Source organism: Lynx rufus, unplaced genomic scaffold (genome assembly GCF_022079265.1).
Source record: "Lynx rufus isolate CCGP_SWC_20201006 ecotype Redwood Valley unplaced genomic scaffold, mLynRuf1.p SCAF_2, whole genome shotgun sequence".
Classification (NCBI taxonomy): Eukaryota; Metazoa; Chordata; class Mammalia; order Carnivora; family Felidae; genus Lynx; species Lynx rufus.
Genome location: NW_025814834.1, coordinates 107,719,777 through 107,733,994, shown reverse-complemented (window position 1 = coordinate 107,733,994; position 14,218 = coordinate 107,719,777). Strand labels below are relative to the sequence as shown.

At 43.5% G+C, this 14,218-nt stretch overlaps 1 protein-coding gene across 2 annotated transcripts in view; it reads right to left on the bottom strand.

Annotated features, from left to right (window-relative positions):
- Window positions 1-14,218, bottom strand: part of CNTNAP5 (contactin associated protein family member 5) — a 796,957-nt gene that overhangs the window by 433,728 nt on the left and 349,011 nt on the right. For both annotated transcript variants that reach the window (XM_047084746.1, XM_047084747.1), the window contains exon 4: window positions 13,562-13,709. In XM_047084746.1, the coding sequence (XP_046940702.1) occupies window positions 13,562-13,709 (148 nt within the window). The remainder of the gene's footprint in view (window positions 1-13,561; window positions 13,710-14,218) is intronic.

Below are 14,218 nucleotides of genomic sequence, written 5' to 3'. Positions count from 1 at the left end.
ACATTGGAGAAAACAGCTGTAATTTCCCACCGTAAAACTAATGGGTATTTTTTCTTTTTCTTTTATTTTTTTACAGTTTATTTATTTTTGAGAGGGCTCACGCTCATGAAACCGTGAGATTGTGGCCTGAGCCGCAGCCAAGAGTCGGACGCCAAACTGACTGAGCCGCCCAGGGGCCCCAGTATTTTTGTCTTAAAAAAGATTGACCATGGTTTCATTTGGGGGGAGAAACTGAATACCCCTTGTTAATGATTCTAGCTGAGTACCATCAGTGAAGAAGTCACTCCAGTGACCATTTCAACAGAGAGTAAATGTAACACAAATTATAGGGGGCAAGGCCTTGGCCTTTGTGAGGAAGCCCATGGCTGCGGAAAGTGGCTGATCTAACTATCAGTCCATTTTGCCTCCTAAGGCTCCTTTAAAATCATACCCATTAGCATAAGGGTCACAGGAATCAGAGCCATACAGTCAGTCAAAGTACAGAGCAGGCAGACAAACATCAATTCATCAGGAAAAATGGTTAGCTGTGGATTTCCCCTCCTTTTCTGGCCTTCCAAAACACCTCGCTTCCTTAACCCCACGTTTATAAGAATCTGTCAGCCTTTTTTATTTATTTTGGTTTTTTAATACTAATGTTTTATTTTTGAGAGAGAGAGAGAGAGAGAGAGAGAGCATGAGCAGGAGAGGAGGAGGAGAGAAAGAGACAGAGAGAGAGAATCCGAAGCAGGCTCCAGGCTCTGAGCTGTCAGCACAGAGCCTGACGTGGGGCTCGAACGCCACGAACCAGAGATCACGACCTGTGCTGAAGTCAGATGCTTAACCGACTGAGCCACGCAGGCGCTCTATGTCTGCTTTTTTTTTTTTTTTAAAGCTACTAAAACTCCTGAGTTCCTATTGTCCTATATATTTCTATATCTCCAAAGCCTAGCAGAGAGGGGACTAGTGAGTCATGTGTGTTGCCTACCGAAGTAGTTTTAAGAACCTCAATCAATAATAACTGTTATTTCAGATTCATCAGAAATGCTGACCTATGAGAGAATACCACAGTGTTTTTTAGTTAATATGTTCTCACTGCACACGTACATGTATATTTGTCTCTTCATAGAAGAGTTTCTTTTTTTGTTATTCTTCTGTGAACTATGAGAAAAAAAAAGAGAAAAAAAAGGGAAGGGAAGAAGTTGACTAACTCAATTTTAAGACCCTTCTGGGCCCTGATTTCCTCATCAATAGACTGAAGAAATTGCAATGAGTGATTGTGGAGGTATTTCTGGCTATAAAATTCTATCTATGATTTCCAAAGCAGGATTCAAAGCTCACACTGGGGTCTCCAAGCCCTGAGGCCTGACTGCTGTCATCATGTCCTCTGCTCCTCTAGGGTTTAAATAGCTATAAACCTAGCCTCTTAAAGTCCCCTGTGATATGGACCTTAACATGCCATAGATGAAATTTACAGTTTTTCAGCCTCTACCATGTATGACAAATGGCCCCAGATGATGGGAACAACAAAGAGGGCAGCTGAAGCTGGGATGACAAAGAGATTTATTTGGGGAAAGAGAATGTGACTTCAGCTCTGAGGCTGATCAATTTTGGACGTCACCACTTGGCAATAATTAACCAAGTAGGGGCAAAGTCTTTTTCTGTGTGGAAAGGAGGCAACTTAAGGTATACTAACATGGTTGTAAGTTTTAATGAGATTGGGAAGTGTGGCAGATCATGATGCCTTATCAGAATTTATAATACTTTTTAAAATTAGCTTCCCGTAGTGAAAGGAATTCAAATAGAAGCCCCCAGACAGAAGTCCCCTTAACCTAAAGTCTCCAGATGGGCCTGATGAAGGTGTTGGAACCTTTCAGGAACTGGGATGTAAAAAAGTTCACCTTCTTCCTTTGAGGTGCAGGTGGAATGTGGTCCTGAATAAGCTGGGAAAAGAAAAATGGGGAGAAGTGTGGTGACCAGCTTAAATAACAGCCGAAGATAATGATGATCAGAGCTAACCCTTTTTCAAGGCTTATCTTATGCCAAATGCTGTTTCAACCAATTTGCTTATGTGAAACAAGCACTATTATTACCTGTGTTTTCACTAAAAAGGAAGCTGCGTCCACAGAAGACCCGGGATTGTCCAGGATTATACAACCAGTAGGTGAGAAAGCTGGCTTTGCATCTCTGGTGGTGAGTATGCCTGTGTGTTAATGTGACTATATACAACCTATAACAGTGTTTACATTCCATTTAAAATCCTTAAGATTTGCAATCACAGACATGAAAACGTAGACAGTGTAAACTAAGAATGAAATGACTCTCATAGCTAGGAGAGGAGCTTGAGAAAACAGTTTTAAACTCTGGCTCCATATGACCACCACCTAGGAACAGCAAAAAAAAAAAAAAAAAAAAAAATGCTTATGCTGGGCTCTCTACCCAGAGATTATGACTTAGTATTTAGAAACAGAATATCCCCCAGGTGATTTTTATGGAGAGTTAGGTTTGAGAATGCAGGTAAGGGACAAAGAGGTAAGGAGCTACTGGACGGGGCAGTAGCCACACTCTGTTCCTGGACACCTTCCTGTGCTCAGGAACTGAAGGTTGCTCACATTGGGCTTTGGGAATAAACCAATAATACGGGTATCAGAAAGCTGAACAGAATGCTTTCCAGTAAGATTTTCCCATGTCATACAACTAAATGCTTTCAGACACATAGTAAAAAGCCCACGGATATAGGAACAGTACAGAACTGGGTTCAAAGCCTGTCTCAGAAGGCCACTGGCTGTGCCACTTTGAGGAAGTTGTTCATTCAACAAATTTAATAGCTATTAATTGAAATGAGCCTCTTTTTGCGCTATGAACTAGGTATGAAAGTAGATATGCTCCTTGATGTTATAGAGCCTGAAATAGTGAGATAGGTAGCTCACAATGAAATACACATTTAAATAGCTACTAGATATCTATATTGATCTATCTCTATTTCTCTCTTACTGTGTGTGTGTGTGTGTGTGTGTGTGTGTGTACACATGTATTCATTCTATATGCTGAATGTTGTATCTCCCAAAAATTCGTATGTTGAAACCTACTCCCCAGTGTGATGGTATTTGGAGGTGGGCTTTGGGAAAGGAGACAAGATCAATGGGATTAATGTTCCTATGAAAGAGACTCACCGAGTTCCCTTGTCCCTTCTGCCAGGTAAGAACACCGTGAGAAGATGGAAATCTATGAAACAGGAAGTGAGCCCTCCCCAGACACCAAATTTGCTGTGCCTTGATCTTGGACTTTCCAACCTTCAAAACTGTGAGAAATAAATGTCTGCTGTTTATAAGCTACCCAGTCTATGGTTTTCTGTTATAACAACCCAAACAGACTGAGGCAGAGATCGATGCTTTGAAATAAAAGAATGGTATGTGTTAAGATAAAAAAAAAAAAAATGGAAGGGTAACTTTATTTGAATTGGGAATCAATTGGCACCTCTCTGAGAAAGTTATAATAAAGCTGAGATAATTGAAGAGTTGAGCTAAAGGGGCACTTGGGTGGCTCAGTCGGTTAAGCATCTGACTTGAGCTCAGGTTATGATCTCATGGTTCATGGGTTCAAGCCCTGTGTGGGGCTCTGTGCTGACAGCTCAGAGCCTGGAGCCTGCTTCAGATTCAGTGTCTCCTTCTCTCTCTGCCCCTCCCCCACTCATGCTCTCTCTCTCTCTCTCTCTCTCTCTGTCTCAAAAATAAATAAAAATTAAAAAAAAAAGAGTTGAGCTAAAGAAGGCAGAAGCGGTGGGGAGGGGGAGCCCTCCAGACAGAGTGATCAGCCCATTCAAGGGCCCTGAGATAGGAAGGAGGCAGCATGGCATGAGAGACCACAGAAGTCACTAGAGCTTGAGCCCAGGTAGGGAGGGACACCACAGAGCGGTGAAGCCAGTGAGGCAGGTGAAGGCCAGGTCCCCTGGTGCCTGTTCTTCATGCACAGGGTGCACAGGGCTTTGGTTGTGTTACGTGCAAGCAGAAGCCAGTGAAAAGTGTGCAGGAGGAAGGGGCTCAACTCTGTATTCTATGACAATCCTGCTGACTGTAGTGAAGATAATGGAAAAGAAGAAAAAGACAAAAAGAAAAAGAGTGAAAGTGGGTTGCTGAATTAAAAATCCAGGTGATACAAGAAGTAACTAAATGAGGCTGGTGACTGTGAGGATGAAAAGAAATGGGCATATTGCGGATGGATTGGGAAGTCATACCGATAGAACTTGTTGATGGATTTGCTATGGGAAAAAAGGGAGAGGGCGGATTGAAAGAAAGTTTCCCACGGCTGATTTGGGCACCTGGTATTGTCTACTGAGATGAGGAGGTCCACAAGCAGAAGAAACTGAATGTGGTTGGAGGGTTGATTTTAAGAGTTCCCTTTGGGACATGTGAAATTTGAGCTATTTATGACATAATGAAATTGAGATATCAATCAGGCAAATGCATATGTAGTTTTAGAGCTCAGAAGAGATATTTGGCTCAGGATGAAAATCACTTATCTAAAAGACACTTCATCTTTATATATTTCAGTCAGTCGGAAGGGAACCTTGGGAGTCATGTGTCCCACTCTAGATTTTGGCTCAGGCTGTGATCTGACAGTCCTAGGCTGGAGTCCCATGTTGGGTTCTACACTGACGGTGCAGAGCCTACTTGGGATTCTCTCTCTTTCTCCCTCTGTCTGTCCCTCCCTTGCTCATGCTCTCCCTCTCTCTCAAAATAAATAAATAAACATTAAAAAAGAATAAATTTCAATCTGTCCTTGTACAGTACATAGGAGGAGTACTTCCTACTTGAAAGACATGGGGGAAGGAAAGGAACAAAATAGTTACAAACAGAGAGGGAGGCAAACCATAAGAGACTCTGAAGTACAGAGAACAAATTGTGGGTTGATGGGTCGGGGGGGGTCAGGAGGTGGGGAAAATGGGTGATGGGCATTGAGGAGGGCATTTGTTGGGATGAGCACTGGGTGTTGTAGGTAAGCGATGAATCACGGGAATCTATTCCTGAAGCCAAGAGCACAGTGTAGACACTGTATGTAGCTTGTTTGACAATAAATTATATTAGAAAGAAAGAAAGAAAGAAAGAAAGAAAGAAAGAAAGAAAGAGAAAGAAAGAAAGAAAGAAAGAAAGAAAGAAAGAAAGAAAGAAAGAAAGACTGTCGAGGCTTGGAGTGTGTTGTACTGTAATGTGCATATTAAATGACAGTGGGGAAGGGGTATGTTGATGATGACAGTGGCATTTCTAATGGAAATCATAACTGAATGATGGAATGGTTGCCACCAATAGCAAAGATACTGGCTCCCTCTCCCAGAAAGAGTCGCCATTAATCACAACGAAGAATGGTGCTCCCCATTTCCCTATTTCTTCTTTTGTAGTCTCTACAGGAGATGAATTATTTTTCCCAATTCTATACTGACATCTTTATTTCAAGTGTGCATCTTTACGCTACTAACTCAGTGATGTAGGAGGACCCACGTCCTTTATTTACTTGGGTCACCGCATGAACGTGTTTGGCCAAAAACTGATCAACCTGAAAACTGGTCAGAGAAAGAAAACATCCCCACAAAACTTAAAAACCCCAGCACCCCCAGTTGACAACAGTGGTGACACAAGAGGAAACACGGTAATGGAGGAGGTATTCAAGAACTCTTATGAGAACATAATGAGAATCCAGCAAGTGTGGATGCATACATGGAAGATGTGTCATAGCCATCACGAACTTGACACACAGCAAGAAGTGGTTATAACTCGTTCAGATTAGCTGTCGGCACGGTAAAATTATCTTCTTGGTTCACCAGGGAATTATTCACTTCATGAAATTATTCAGCAGAAGCAATCCGAAAAGAAGAACTTGGATTGTAGTCTTGGCAGAATGCCATGGAAGACCACATTGGATCCTACTCTTGGGCAGAGAGAAAGAGAGAGAGAACCGGAAGGAGGCAGAGAGCGGAGATCCCAGAGCCCATGACAGCAGCAGAAGCACCAGCAGAATGCAACTGAATCTGGGAGAGGCCCCTTCTCTGACAGAGGATGTGGTTGGTTAATGTTTCCCCCAAAAGCAACATATCCTGGCAATACAGGGTGTTCCTCTATGGATACACACCTACTTTAGTACTAGCTGTCAGTTACTAAACACAAACTGTTTGCTACATACTCTGCTTTATGTTTATACACAGTAACTCAAAGGTGACACAGTAGTCTTTAAAGTAATTACCACTGTGATTTGAGGATGAGGAAACAAGAGACTCAAAGACGTCAGCAGGGTTTGCTGGAAGGTTCACGTGTTTAATAACAGGCCATTTGTTCACCCGTTCCTATCTGAGCACACAAAGGGAATCTATTGCTCTGAACTTCATCATGACCATGGCAAAAAAGACAGCACTGGTAACACGAAAGCAGTGGGAACGTCAGTAAAATGAGACGGTCACTGGGGAATTAATAAAAGAGAATGAAGACAATCAAGAAGAAAAGATGTTAAAAACATAAATACTTAGGGAAAATGGAGATATGCTTTTACTTCTAGAGATTTTAAGACAGAATATACCAGAATAGCCTTAAGGAGGCTCCAAACACAAATCGATCTGGGAACTGCAACCACAGATAATCTCAATTATTCAACGAGAAAACGCGTAAGGTATGAAAGACACCCATGTGGAAGGAAGATTCTCGTAAGCTCATAATTTCATTACTTACAAAAGGCAAGAGAGGGACGCCTGTGTAGCTCAGTGGGTTAGGTGTCCGACTTCAGCTCAGGTCATGATCTCACAGTCCCTGAGTTCAAGCCCCACGCCAGGTTCTGTGATGACAGCTCAGAGCCTGGAGCCTGCTTCGGATTCTGTGTCTCCCTCTCTCTCTCTGCCCCTCCCCCACTCATGCTCTGTCTCTATCAAAAAATGAATAAACGTTAAAAAATAAAAATAAAAAGGTAAGGGAAAGGCCTTCATTAGAAGGAGTACTGCAATTTTTAAAAATGTAATAAACACGTTCAAAAATGAACAACGATGCCAGCATCTACATCTAAAAATTAATTGCACGTTAAATATTCACGGAACACACAGCAGCTGTCAGACACCAATCTAGGTCCCAGGTAGCTGAGAGGTAGGACATGATTCCACCCTATAGAACAGATTGGTGACAGACTGGTGGGGAAGCCCCAGGTAACTTTAATTTAACAAGATGAAACCTAGAATTGAAACATAAAACCTAAAAGGGGGCCACATGGCAAGGTCTAGGAGGCAAAAAGATTTCAAAAGCAGATGATATCTGATCTGTGTGGTGAAGGGCAATCAAGAGAGAAAACCTAATGAAGGAGAAAGAGGATTTTTCGGAAAAAGGCAGCTGCAAGAATGAAAACATGCAATCTGGAGAGAAGCCCAGGTCTGTGCCGGGAGCCGTGCATGTACACACAGCGGAAGCTGAATATGGGGATATGGCAAATGAGAGGGGTGGAGAACTCTGAGCTCCGCCAAAGGCTGTGAGGAGCCCTTGAAGGGTGAGCCAGTTCTCCTTTCCAGAAGGTCCTGGAAGCAGGGAGACGGCCACTACAGCTGCTGAAATGCTGGCTGAGATAAGAGGAGGGACAAATCAGAGGATCACGTGACTGGGGTCTGCAGAAGAAGTGTACAGGGCACGGGATTTTCAAGCTGGGTTTGGAGAAAGAAGAAAGAGGCTCAAAGAAAGCAAAAGGGAACAAAACAAGAGCCTCCAGCTGGGGCGGACTCTGCCATGTTGGGGGATGACTGGAAGACACTGAAAGGCAGCCCGCTTTGACTCCTCCAACAAGGAGAGAGCTTTTCAAACTGGAAAGGCTAGACTTTATTAGGAAGGAAGTGAAGCCCAGGAGAGGTTAGAGAAGAGGAAGGGCTATCTCTTACTATAAATATCTTTCCTCCTGCAGGCTAGATGAAGTTTTTTAAGTTATTGTAGGGAAATGCGGGAGCAGAGAGAGACAAGTGGCTCTGTTTCCTACCTTCCTGCCCTTGCCTCTTGTGCACTAAGCAGCAAAATCCCGCAGCTCTACCCCAGTTTCCCCTCTGTGCTCACCCCTCCTGCTGCCTGGAGATCCCCTCTGCCGGGCAAGTCACTACTCAACTTCTGAGACCTAGCTCAGGTGGCTGGTACGTCTGCAATCTTTCTGATACCAACAGTAGCACTGGCTTACTTTGTCCTCTTCCCCCCCCCCCCCGGGTCCCCTTTGCGGATTCCTATGAGGCACACGCCGTATTTTGTGGCAGATTTTTATTTACATGCTTGTTACACCCTCTCTGACTATCAGCAATGTCAATCATTTGACAAATACTGAAAGAATACCAAGAACCCAGCATTGCGATGGGCGTGGGGGTACTTGACAGGTGCAGTGACTGCCTTTTCAAAGCAGAGAGTCCAGTCGGGAGACATATGTCAAAGAAACAATTGAAGAATTAATTAATGAAATGCAATCATACAAAAGCGCTTCAAAGAAAAAAAACTACAGGACTCATTAAAGTTCACAGAAAGGTCTTGTTTATTTCTTATATCCCTCAGGGCTTTGCATGATGCGTGGTGTATGTGATGTATCTTAATTGCTCAATAAAGTTGTCAACTGAAGGAATAAATGAGTGAATGAGTGAATGAATGAATGAATGAATATGCAGATATTTCCAAAACAGTTAAAACTTTAAGTCTTAAGAAATTATAGAACTGTAAGTTTTCCACCAATCTTTAGCAACATACTCAAATGGATTTTTGACAAAAAGGTTTATGAGCCCATGGTGTGGGGAGAAAAACAGTTCCCTAGAAACTACAATGGGTGTTATGAACAGCAAGTAATTTCAGGTGAATTACATGGTTTCCCATGCTGAGACTGGACTGATATATGTATCCATTCATTCCTAAATACCTATTTCTGCCTATTAGGTCCTGAGACTTAATAGACAAGGTGCCTACTCTCACGGCACTTACATTCTGGTGCAGGGATTTGGAGAGGCAAACAACAAACAAGTAAACCAAAACAAACAAACAAGATTCTGTTTTGTGAGAGGAACCACGAAGAAAATAAAGGCACAGCATATAGCCAGGGGATAACAGCTGATACACAGGAAGTAGGGCAGGAGACTTTAGAAGGGCAATTAAAGTGGACTTCTCTGGGGGCACTTGGGTGGCTCAGTCAGTTAAGCGTCTGACTCTTGATTTCTGCTCAGGCTATGATCTCATGGTTCCTGAGACTGAGCCCCGCATAGGGCTTTATACCGACAGAGTGGAGCCTACTTTGGATTCTCTCTCTCTCTCTCTCTCTCTCTCTCTCTCTCTCTGCCCCTCCCCCACTCATGCACATGTGTTCTCTCCTTCTCTCTCTCTCAAAATAAATAAATAACATTTTAAGAAAAGTGGACTTCTCTGAAGAGGTGGCATCAGAATTGGAATTGCACTGGCTAAAGGAAGTAACTCTGTAAATTCTTGGAAAAGCTGTTCTGTGCCTAGGGAACAGAAAGTGCAAAGGCCCTGTGGTAGAAAAAGCCTGGCATGTTCCAGGAATAGCAAGATGGCCTCTAAGGGCTGGAAGAACTAAAAGGAATTTGAAGAGGTTGGCAAGGAACCTCCAATAAGAAATTCTACTTGCTGGAAAGGAGTCTCAATTTTATTTTAAGTGAAGTACGCAATTCTCTATAATATTTATAAGAATCACTTTGGCTACTGCCTCCCAAATAGGTTTGGGGAGACCGGGGCATAGAGCAGGAACTCCAGCTGGAAGGTGATTTAAATACACTGGGGGAGAAGAGACAAGAGGCTGCAGCTCCAGAAGGCAAAAACATGTGGATTCAGGGCACGTTTTGGAGGAGAGAGCTGATGCAGCTACTGTGAACTTAAATAAGTTGCACGGGAGTGCCAGTTATGGGAAAGGAGGACTCAAGACTGCTTTCTGGGCTTTTGCTCTAGCAGGTGAACAAACAGTGGTGCCATTTACTGAGTTTGGGGAGATGTGAACAGGTGTTTGAGGGAATGGTAATCAGGAGTTGTATTTCTGCTCTATTCAATTTAGACTTTCACGAGGACATACCTAGCATATTGCCTATATAATTCTAGAGGTCAGGCCAGGAGATACAGATGTGAAAACGATCAGCGTATCCACAGTGTTTAAATTCATGGGACTCTGTAAATTCAGATGGGCTTGGGGTGTAGATGGAAAGAAGTTCTGAGACAGAGCCCTGAGATTGAGCACAGGTAGCTGGTGAGCCAGAAGGGAAAATCAGGTTTCTAAAAGGTAGAAATAGGTAACTGAACCAAATACTACTGAGAGGTTGAGTGAGGTGAGAAAAGGGAAGTGACCACTGGATTTGGTGATGTGGAGTTCTTCACTGGTGGTCTTTGCTGAAGTAGTTTCTGTGGGGTGTTTTGCATTAGATGATAGAGAGAGAGATAGATAGGTATGCAGATAGATAGATAGATAGATAGATAGATAGATACAGATACAAATAGATACAGATACAGATACAAATAGATACAGATACAGATACAGATAGACTACACGGAACTGCTTACATGAGTGTGGGGGTCGCCCAGGCAAGTCCGAAATTCATCTGCAGGGCGGGCTGTCAGGAAGGGGAGGACGAAACTCGGGCAGGACCTGAAGCTACACTGTACAGGTAGAATGTCTTCTTCCTCAGGGAAACCTCAGTTCTGATCTTAAAATCTTTCAACCGACTGAATCTGGCCCACCCAGACATCAAGAATACTCTCCTTTCCCCAAAGCCCAGTGACTGCAGATGGTCACCACCTCCCAGCGACTCCTAGATTAGTGTTTGGTTGGATCCTGGGACCCTGGCTAGCCAAGCAGACACCTGGAACGGAACACCACGTGTGTCCAGACCGCAGAGAATCAGGTGCAGTGTGCTGGGGTGTGAGGGGGTGGAGGTGCTAACCACACACAGACCTTGGAGAGAAGCTGTTCTGTGAAAAGCAAGGGAGAGAAGGAGTAGCTGCTAAGTAGGGCTAATCAGCTTTTGTTGTATTCCTTTTGATAGCTTATAGAGCAAAGTCTTCTATGTACAGGAATGACCCAGTCAAAGGGAGGATGAGATGGTGTTGAAAGGGAAGACCATCCTCTGATCCAGAGGACACACAGAGACTTGTTTTCAGATAGAAATGAGAGATGAGGGATCGTCTGGGTGGGGCAGTCGTTAAGGAGGCGACTCCTGATTTCAGCACAGGCCATGACCTCGCTGTGTGTGAGATCGAGCCCCACTTCGGGCTCTGCACTGACAGAGCAGAGACTGATTGGACTCTCTCCCCCACCCCCACATCTCTTTCTCTCCCTCAAAATAAATAAATGTTAAAAAAAAAAAAAAAAAGAAGTGAGAGGTGAATTCTTTTTTTTCCCCAAGGGAAAGCAAAAAAGCACCAGGACCAATGATTGGAAAGGACCGAGTGTTCAGGAGCTCCCCAAGGTGGCTAACATCCCATCACTCACAATAGGTACCCAAAGATAAGTTATCCCTTGAGGGAATGCACTGAGTAGACATGGAGCCTACCTGGAGGGCAGACCCTGTAGGACTGGGCTTCCTCCAAATCAGGGACTGTGAGCCTGGTCAAGAATTGGGCTTTAGCAGATCTGTGGGCCTCCTAATATTATAGAAAAATCTGCTTATGAAAAAATGTCACTGTGGGTGCTCTTCTTAAGGGGATGTCCCTTGCTGCCATCAGAGTCTCAAAGGGGTCTGGCACTGGAAAAAGCTGAAGGTGTCGCTCCAAGGTCTCGTTCAACCCTCCAGTCTGCTCTTCAACTTGATGCGAGGAGTCTTTCTGTGTATGCATGCAGAACGATGTACATGAACAGCAAAGGAAAGCTGACTGGCTGACAGAAAACAATGAGGACGTGTTAAACAGTAATGGGATTGTTACCCCAAAATAGATGGCTGAAGTCATAACGTAGGTAACCTCTTTACTTCAGCATGAAAGTGTCACCTTTTACTTAAAAATAAACCTCCGACTCTCTCTCTCTCTCTCAAAATATATAAATAAATAAACTTAACAAAAAAATTACTTTAAAAAATCTTTTCTTTTTTTTAAAGAAAAGGGGCATCTGGGTGGCTCAGTTGGTTAAGCGTCCAACTCTTGGTTTCAGCTCGGGCCATGATCTCATGGTTTGTGAGTTCAAGCCCCACATCAGGCTCTGCACTGATGGTTCGGAGCCTGGTTGGGATTCTCTCTCTCTTCCTCTCTCTCTGCCTCCACCCCTCATTCTCTCTCTCTCTCTCTCTCTCTCAATAAATAAATAAATAAATAAATAAATAAATAAATGTAACAAAAAAATACTTAAAAAAAGTTTTAAAATTAAACCTCCAAGTAGCGACACCTGTTATCAAGAGAAGAGGCAACAAGGGAATCCGGGCATGCCAGAGAACCTGGGATTGGAAGCATGTGCCCTTATGGACATTCTGTGCTGTGTTATGCAAGGGCTGAAGTGGAATGCAGTGTCTCCCTAGCCTAATGGTGTGCTGTTGATGTATCTGTTGTATAACATACTCTTTCTGGAAATGCTTGTTCAAGATAAAGACAGCCATTTCACAAGTAAATCCCCTCTGTGAAGAAATTTATTTTTACTAGATGCTCTTATGTCCATCGCTTCCCTAGGGAGCTTGTTAATACTCAGCTTTCCGGGTCCCTATGCCCAGAATCATAATCCAGTATGTACAGGACTTGGCTAGGCAAATGCATTTTTAAGGACCGCTCCAGATGATTCTGATACAGGCATTCAGTTGGCCATATTACAAAAAAACGGTACAAGCACATAACCCAATAGGCATTCTTATAACCAAAACCAGGATCTGTTGAACCATGTTAGTGGTAGCAATCATATGCGTTCATATATTAGGGGTCACTGGGTTTTAGTATATAAGCAAGAGATGTCACTGCTAAGGTAGAAAACTAATTTATGATGGCCTACTTTTAGTTTTAAATATAAAACTTGAAGAGGAGAATTATAGGAATGATTACATTTCCTGCGTAATTCTGACTGTATTCCAGAGCGATTGCCGGTTCTACCCGTGGTTACCATATTCCTTATTTGCCAGCCACTTTTACATTCAAGAACAACTCACAGATGAATATTTGGCTAGCATAACTCCAGGAGAGAAGCACTCCCTGGGTTACATCAGGTTGGAATGCTCTTTTTCCTCCCCTTCTAGAACAAGTGAAGAGGGGGAACCTTTTTTCTTCATGGTGCTGAAGGAGGGGCGAATTTATCATACCTGTAATACCTCACTTCTGGGAAAGAATGGAGCCCAAATTCCTCTTCTACTTCAAGGACAAATGATGCTCACATTTCAAGAGCTCTTCACTTTGAACTCTGGGCTGTTGTTAAGCTCTTATCACATTACCACTACCAAGCTGCTTCATCCCTAGACAGAAGAAGAGTTTTTCTAGCTCTGGGTTGAATTTTACATTTTCAAATGTGCAGAAGTTATTAAAGGCTTGAAAGAGTTTTGAAACAACCTGAGATTGCCATCACAATGTAGATAAGCTGGTAACCCTTGGGGGGGGGTGGCACTCACAACACATCAGCGTTGAGGGTGCGTGTCTACACTTACTATAGGAGCATCCGTAGACCTCCACCCTCATGCCAATCTTTCCACTTGGATTCCATTCCAGGGGCACGAAGCGAATGAAGCGGGCTCTCACTGAGTGCAGTAACTTATGGTGCATCACGCTGTCAGCATTCATGTTTCCTGCAAAGGTCTGCGGAGAGAAAAGGAGGCCCCGTGAGATTTGTGACACCATTGCGTCTCCTTCCCATGCCGAGCTCAAAACACCTCACTGCAAATTCACATATGTTACTCCACTGAGTCTTTCCAAGAAAATCCTCAATTTCATAGATATGTCAAATAGAAACCGACTCCTGTGAAAATTCTTCATTATGTGCCTTTTTTTTCAGAAATGCTATCCATTATTCTTTGAGGAACTCTCTCCCCCAAGGTTAGACATGACACCTGAAAGCTTCACAAAGTAAATAATACCATGACGTTCCAATATTTCTAATGCTCATAGTCCCTCCCTGTGGTAGAGGAGATAAGTGGCCATCTCGTCTTAAAAGGAAAAGGCTTTCGGGGCGCCTGGGTGGCGCAGTTGGTTAAGCGTCCGACTTCAGCCAGGTCACGATCTCGTGGTCCGTGAGTTCAAGCCCCGCGTCAGGCTCTGGGCTGATGGCTCAGAGCCTGGAGCCTGTTTCCGATTCTGTGACTCCCTCT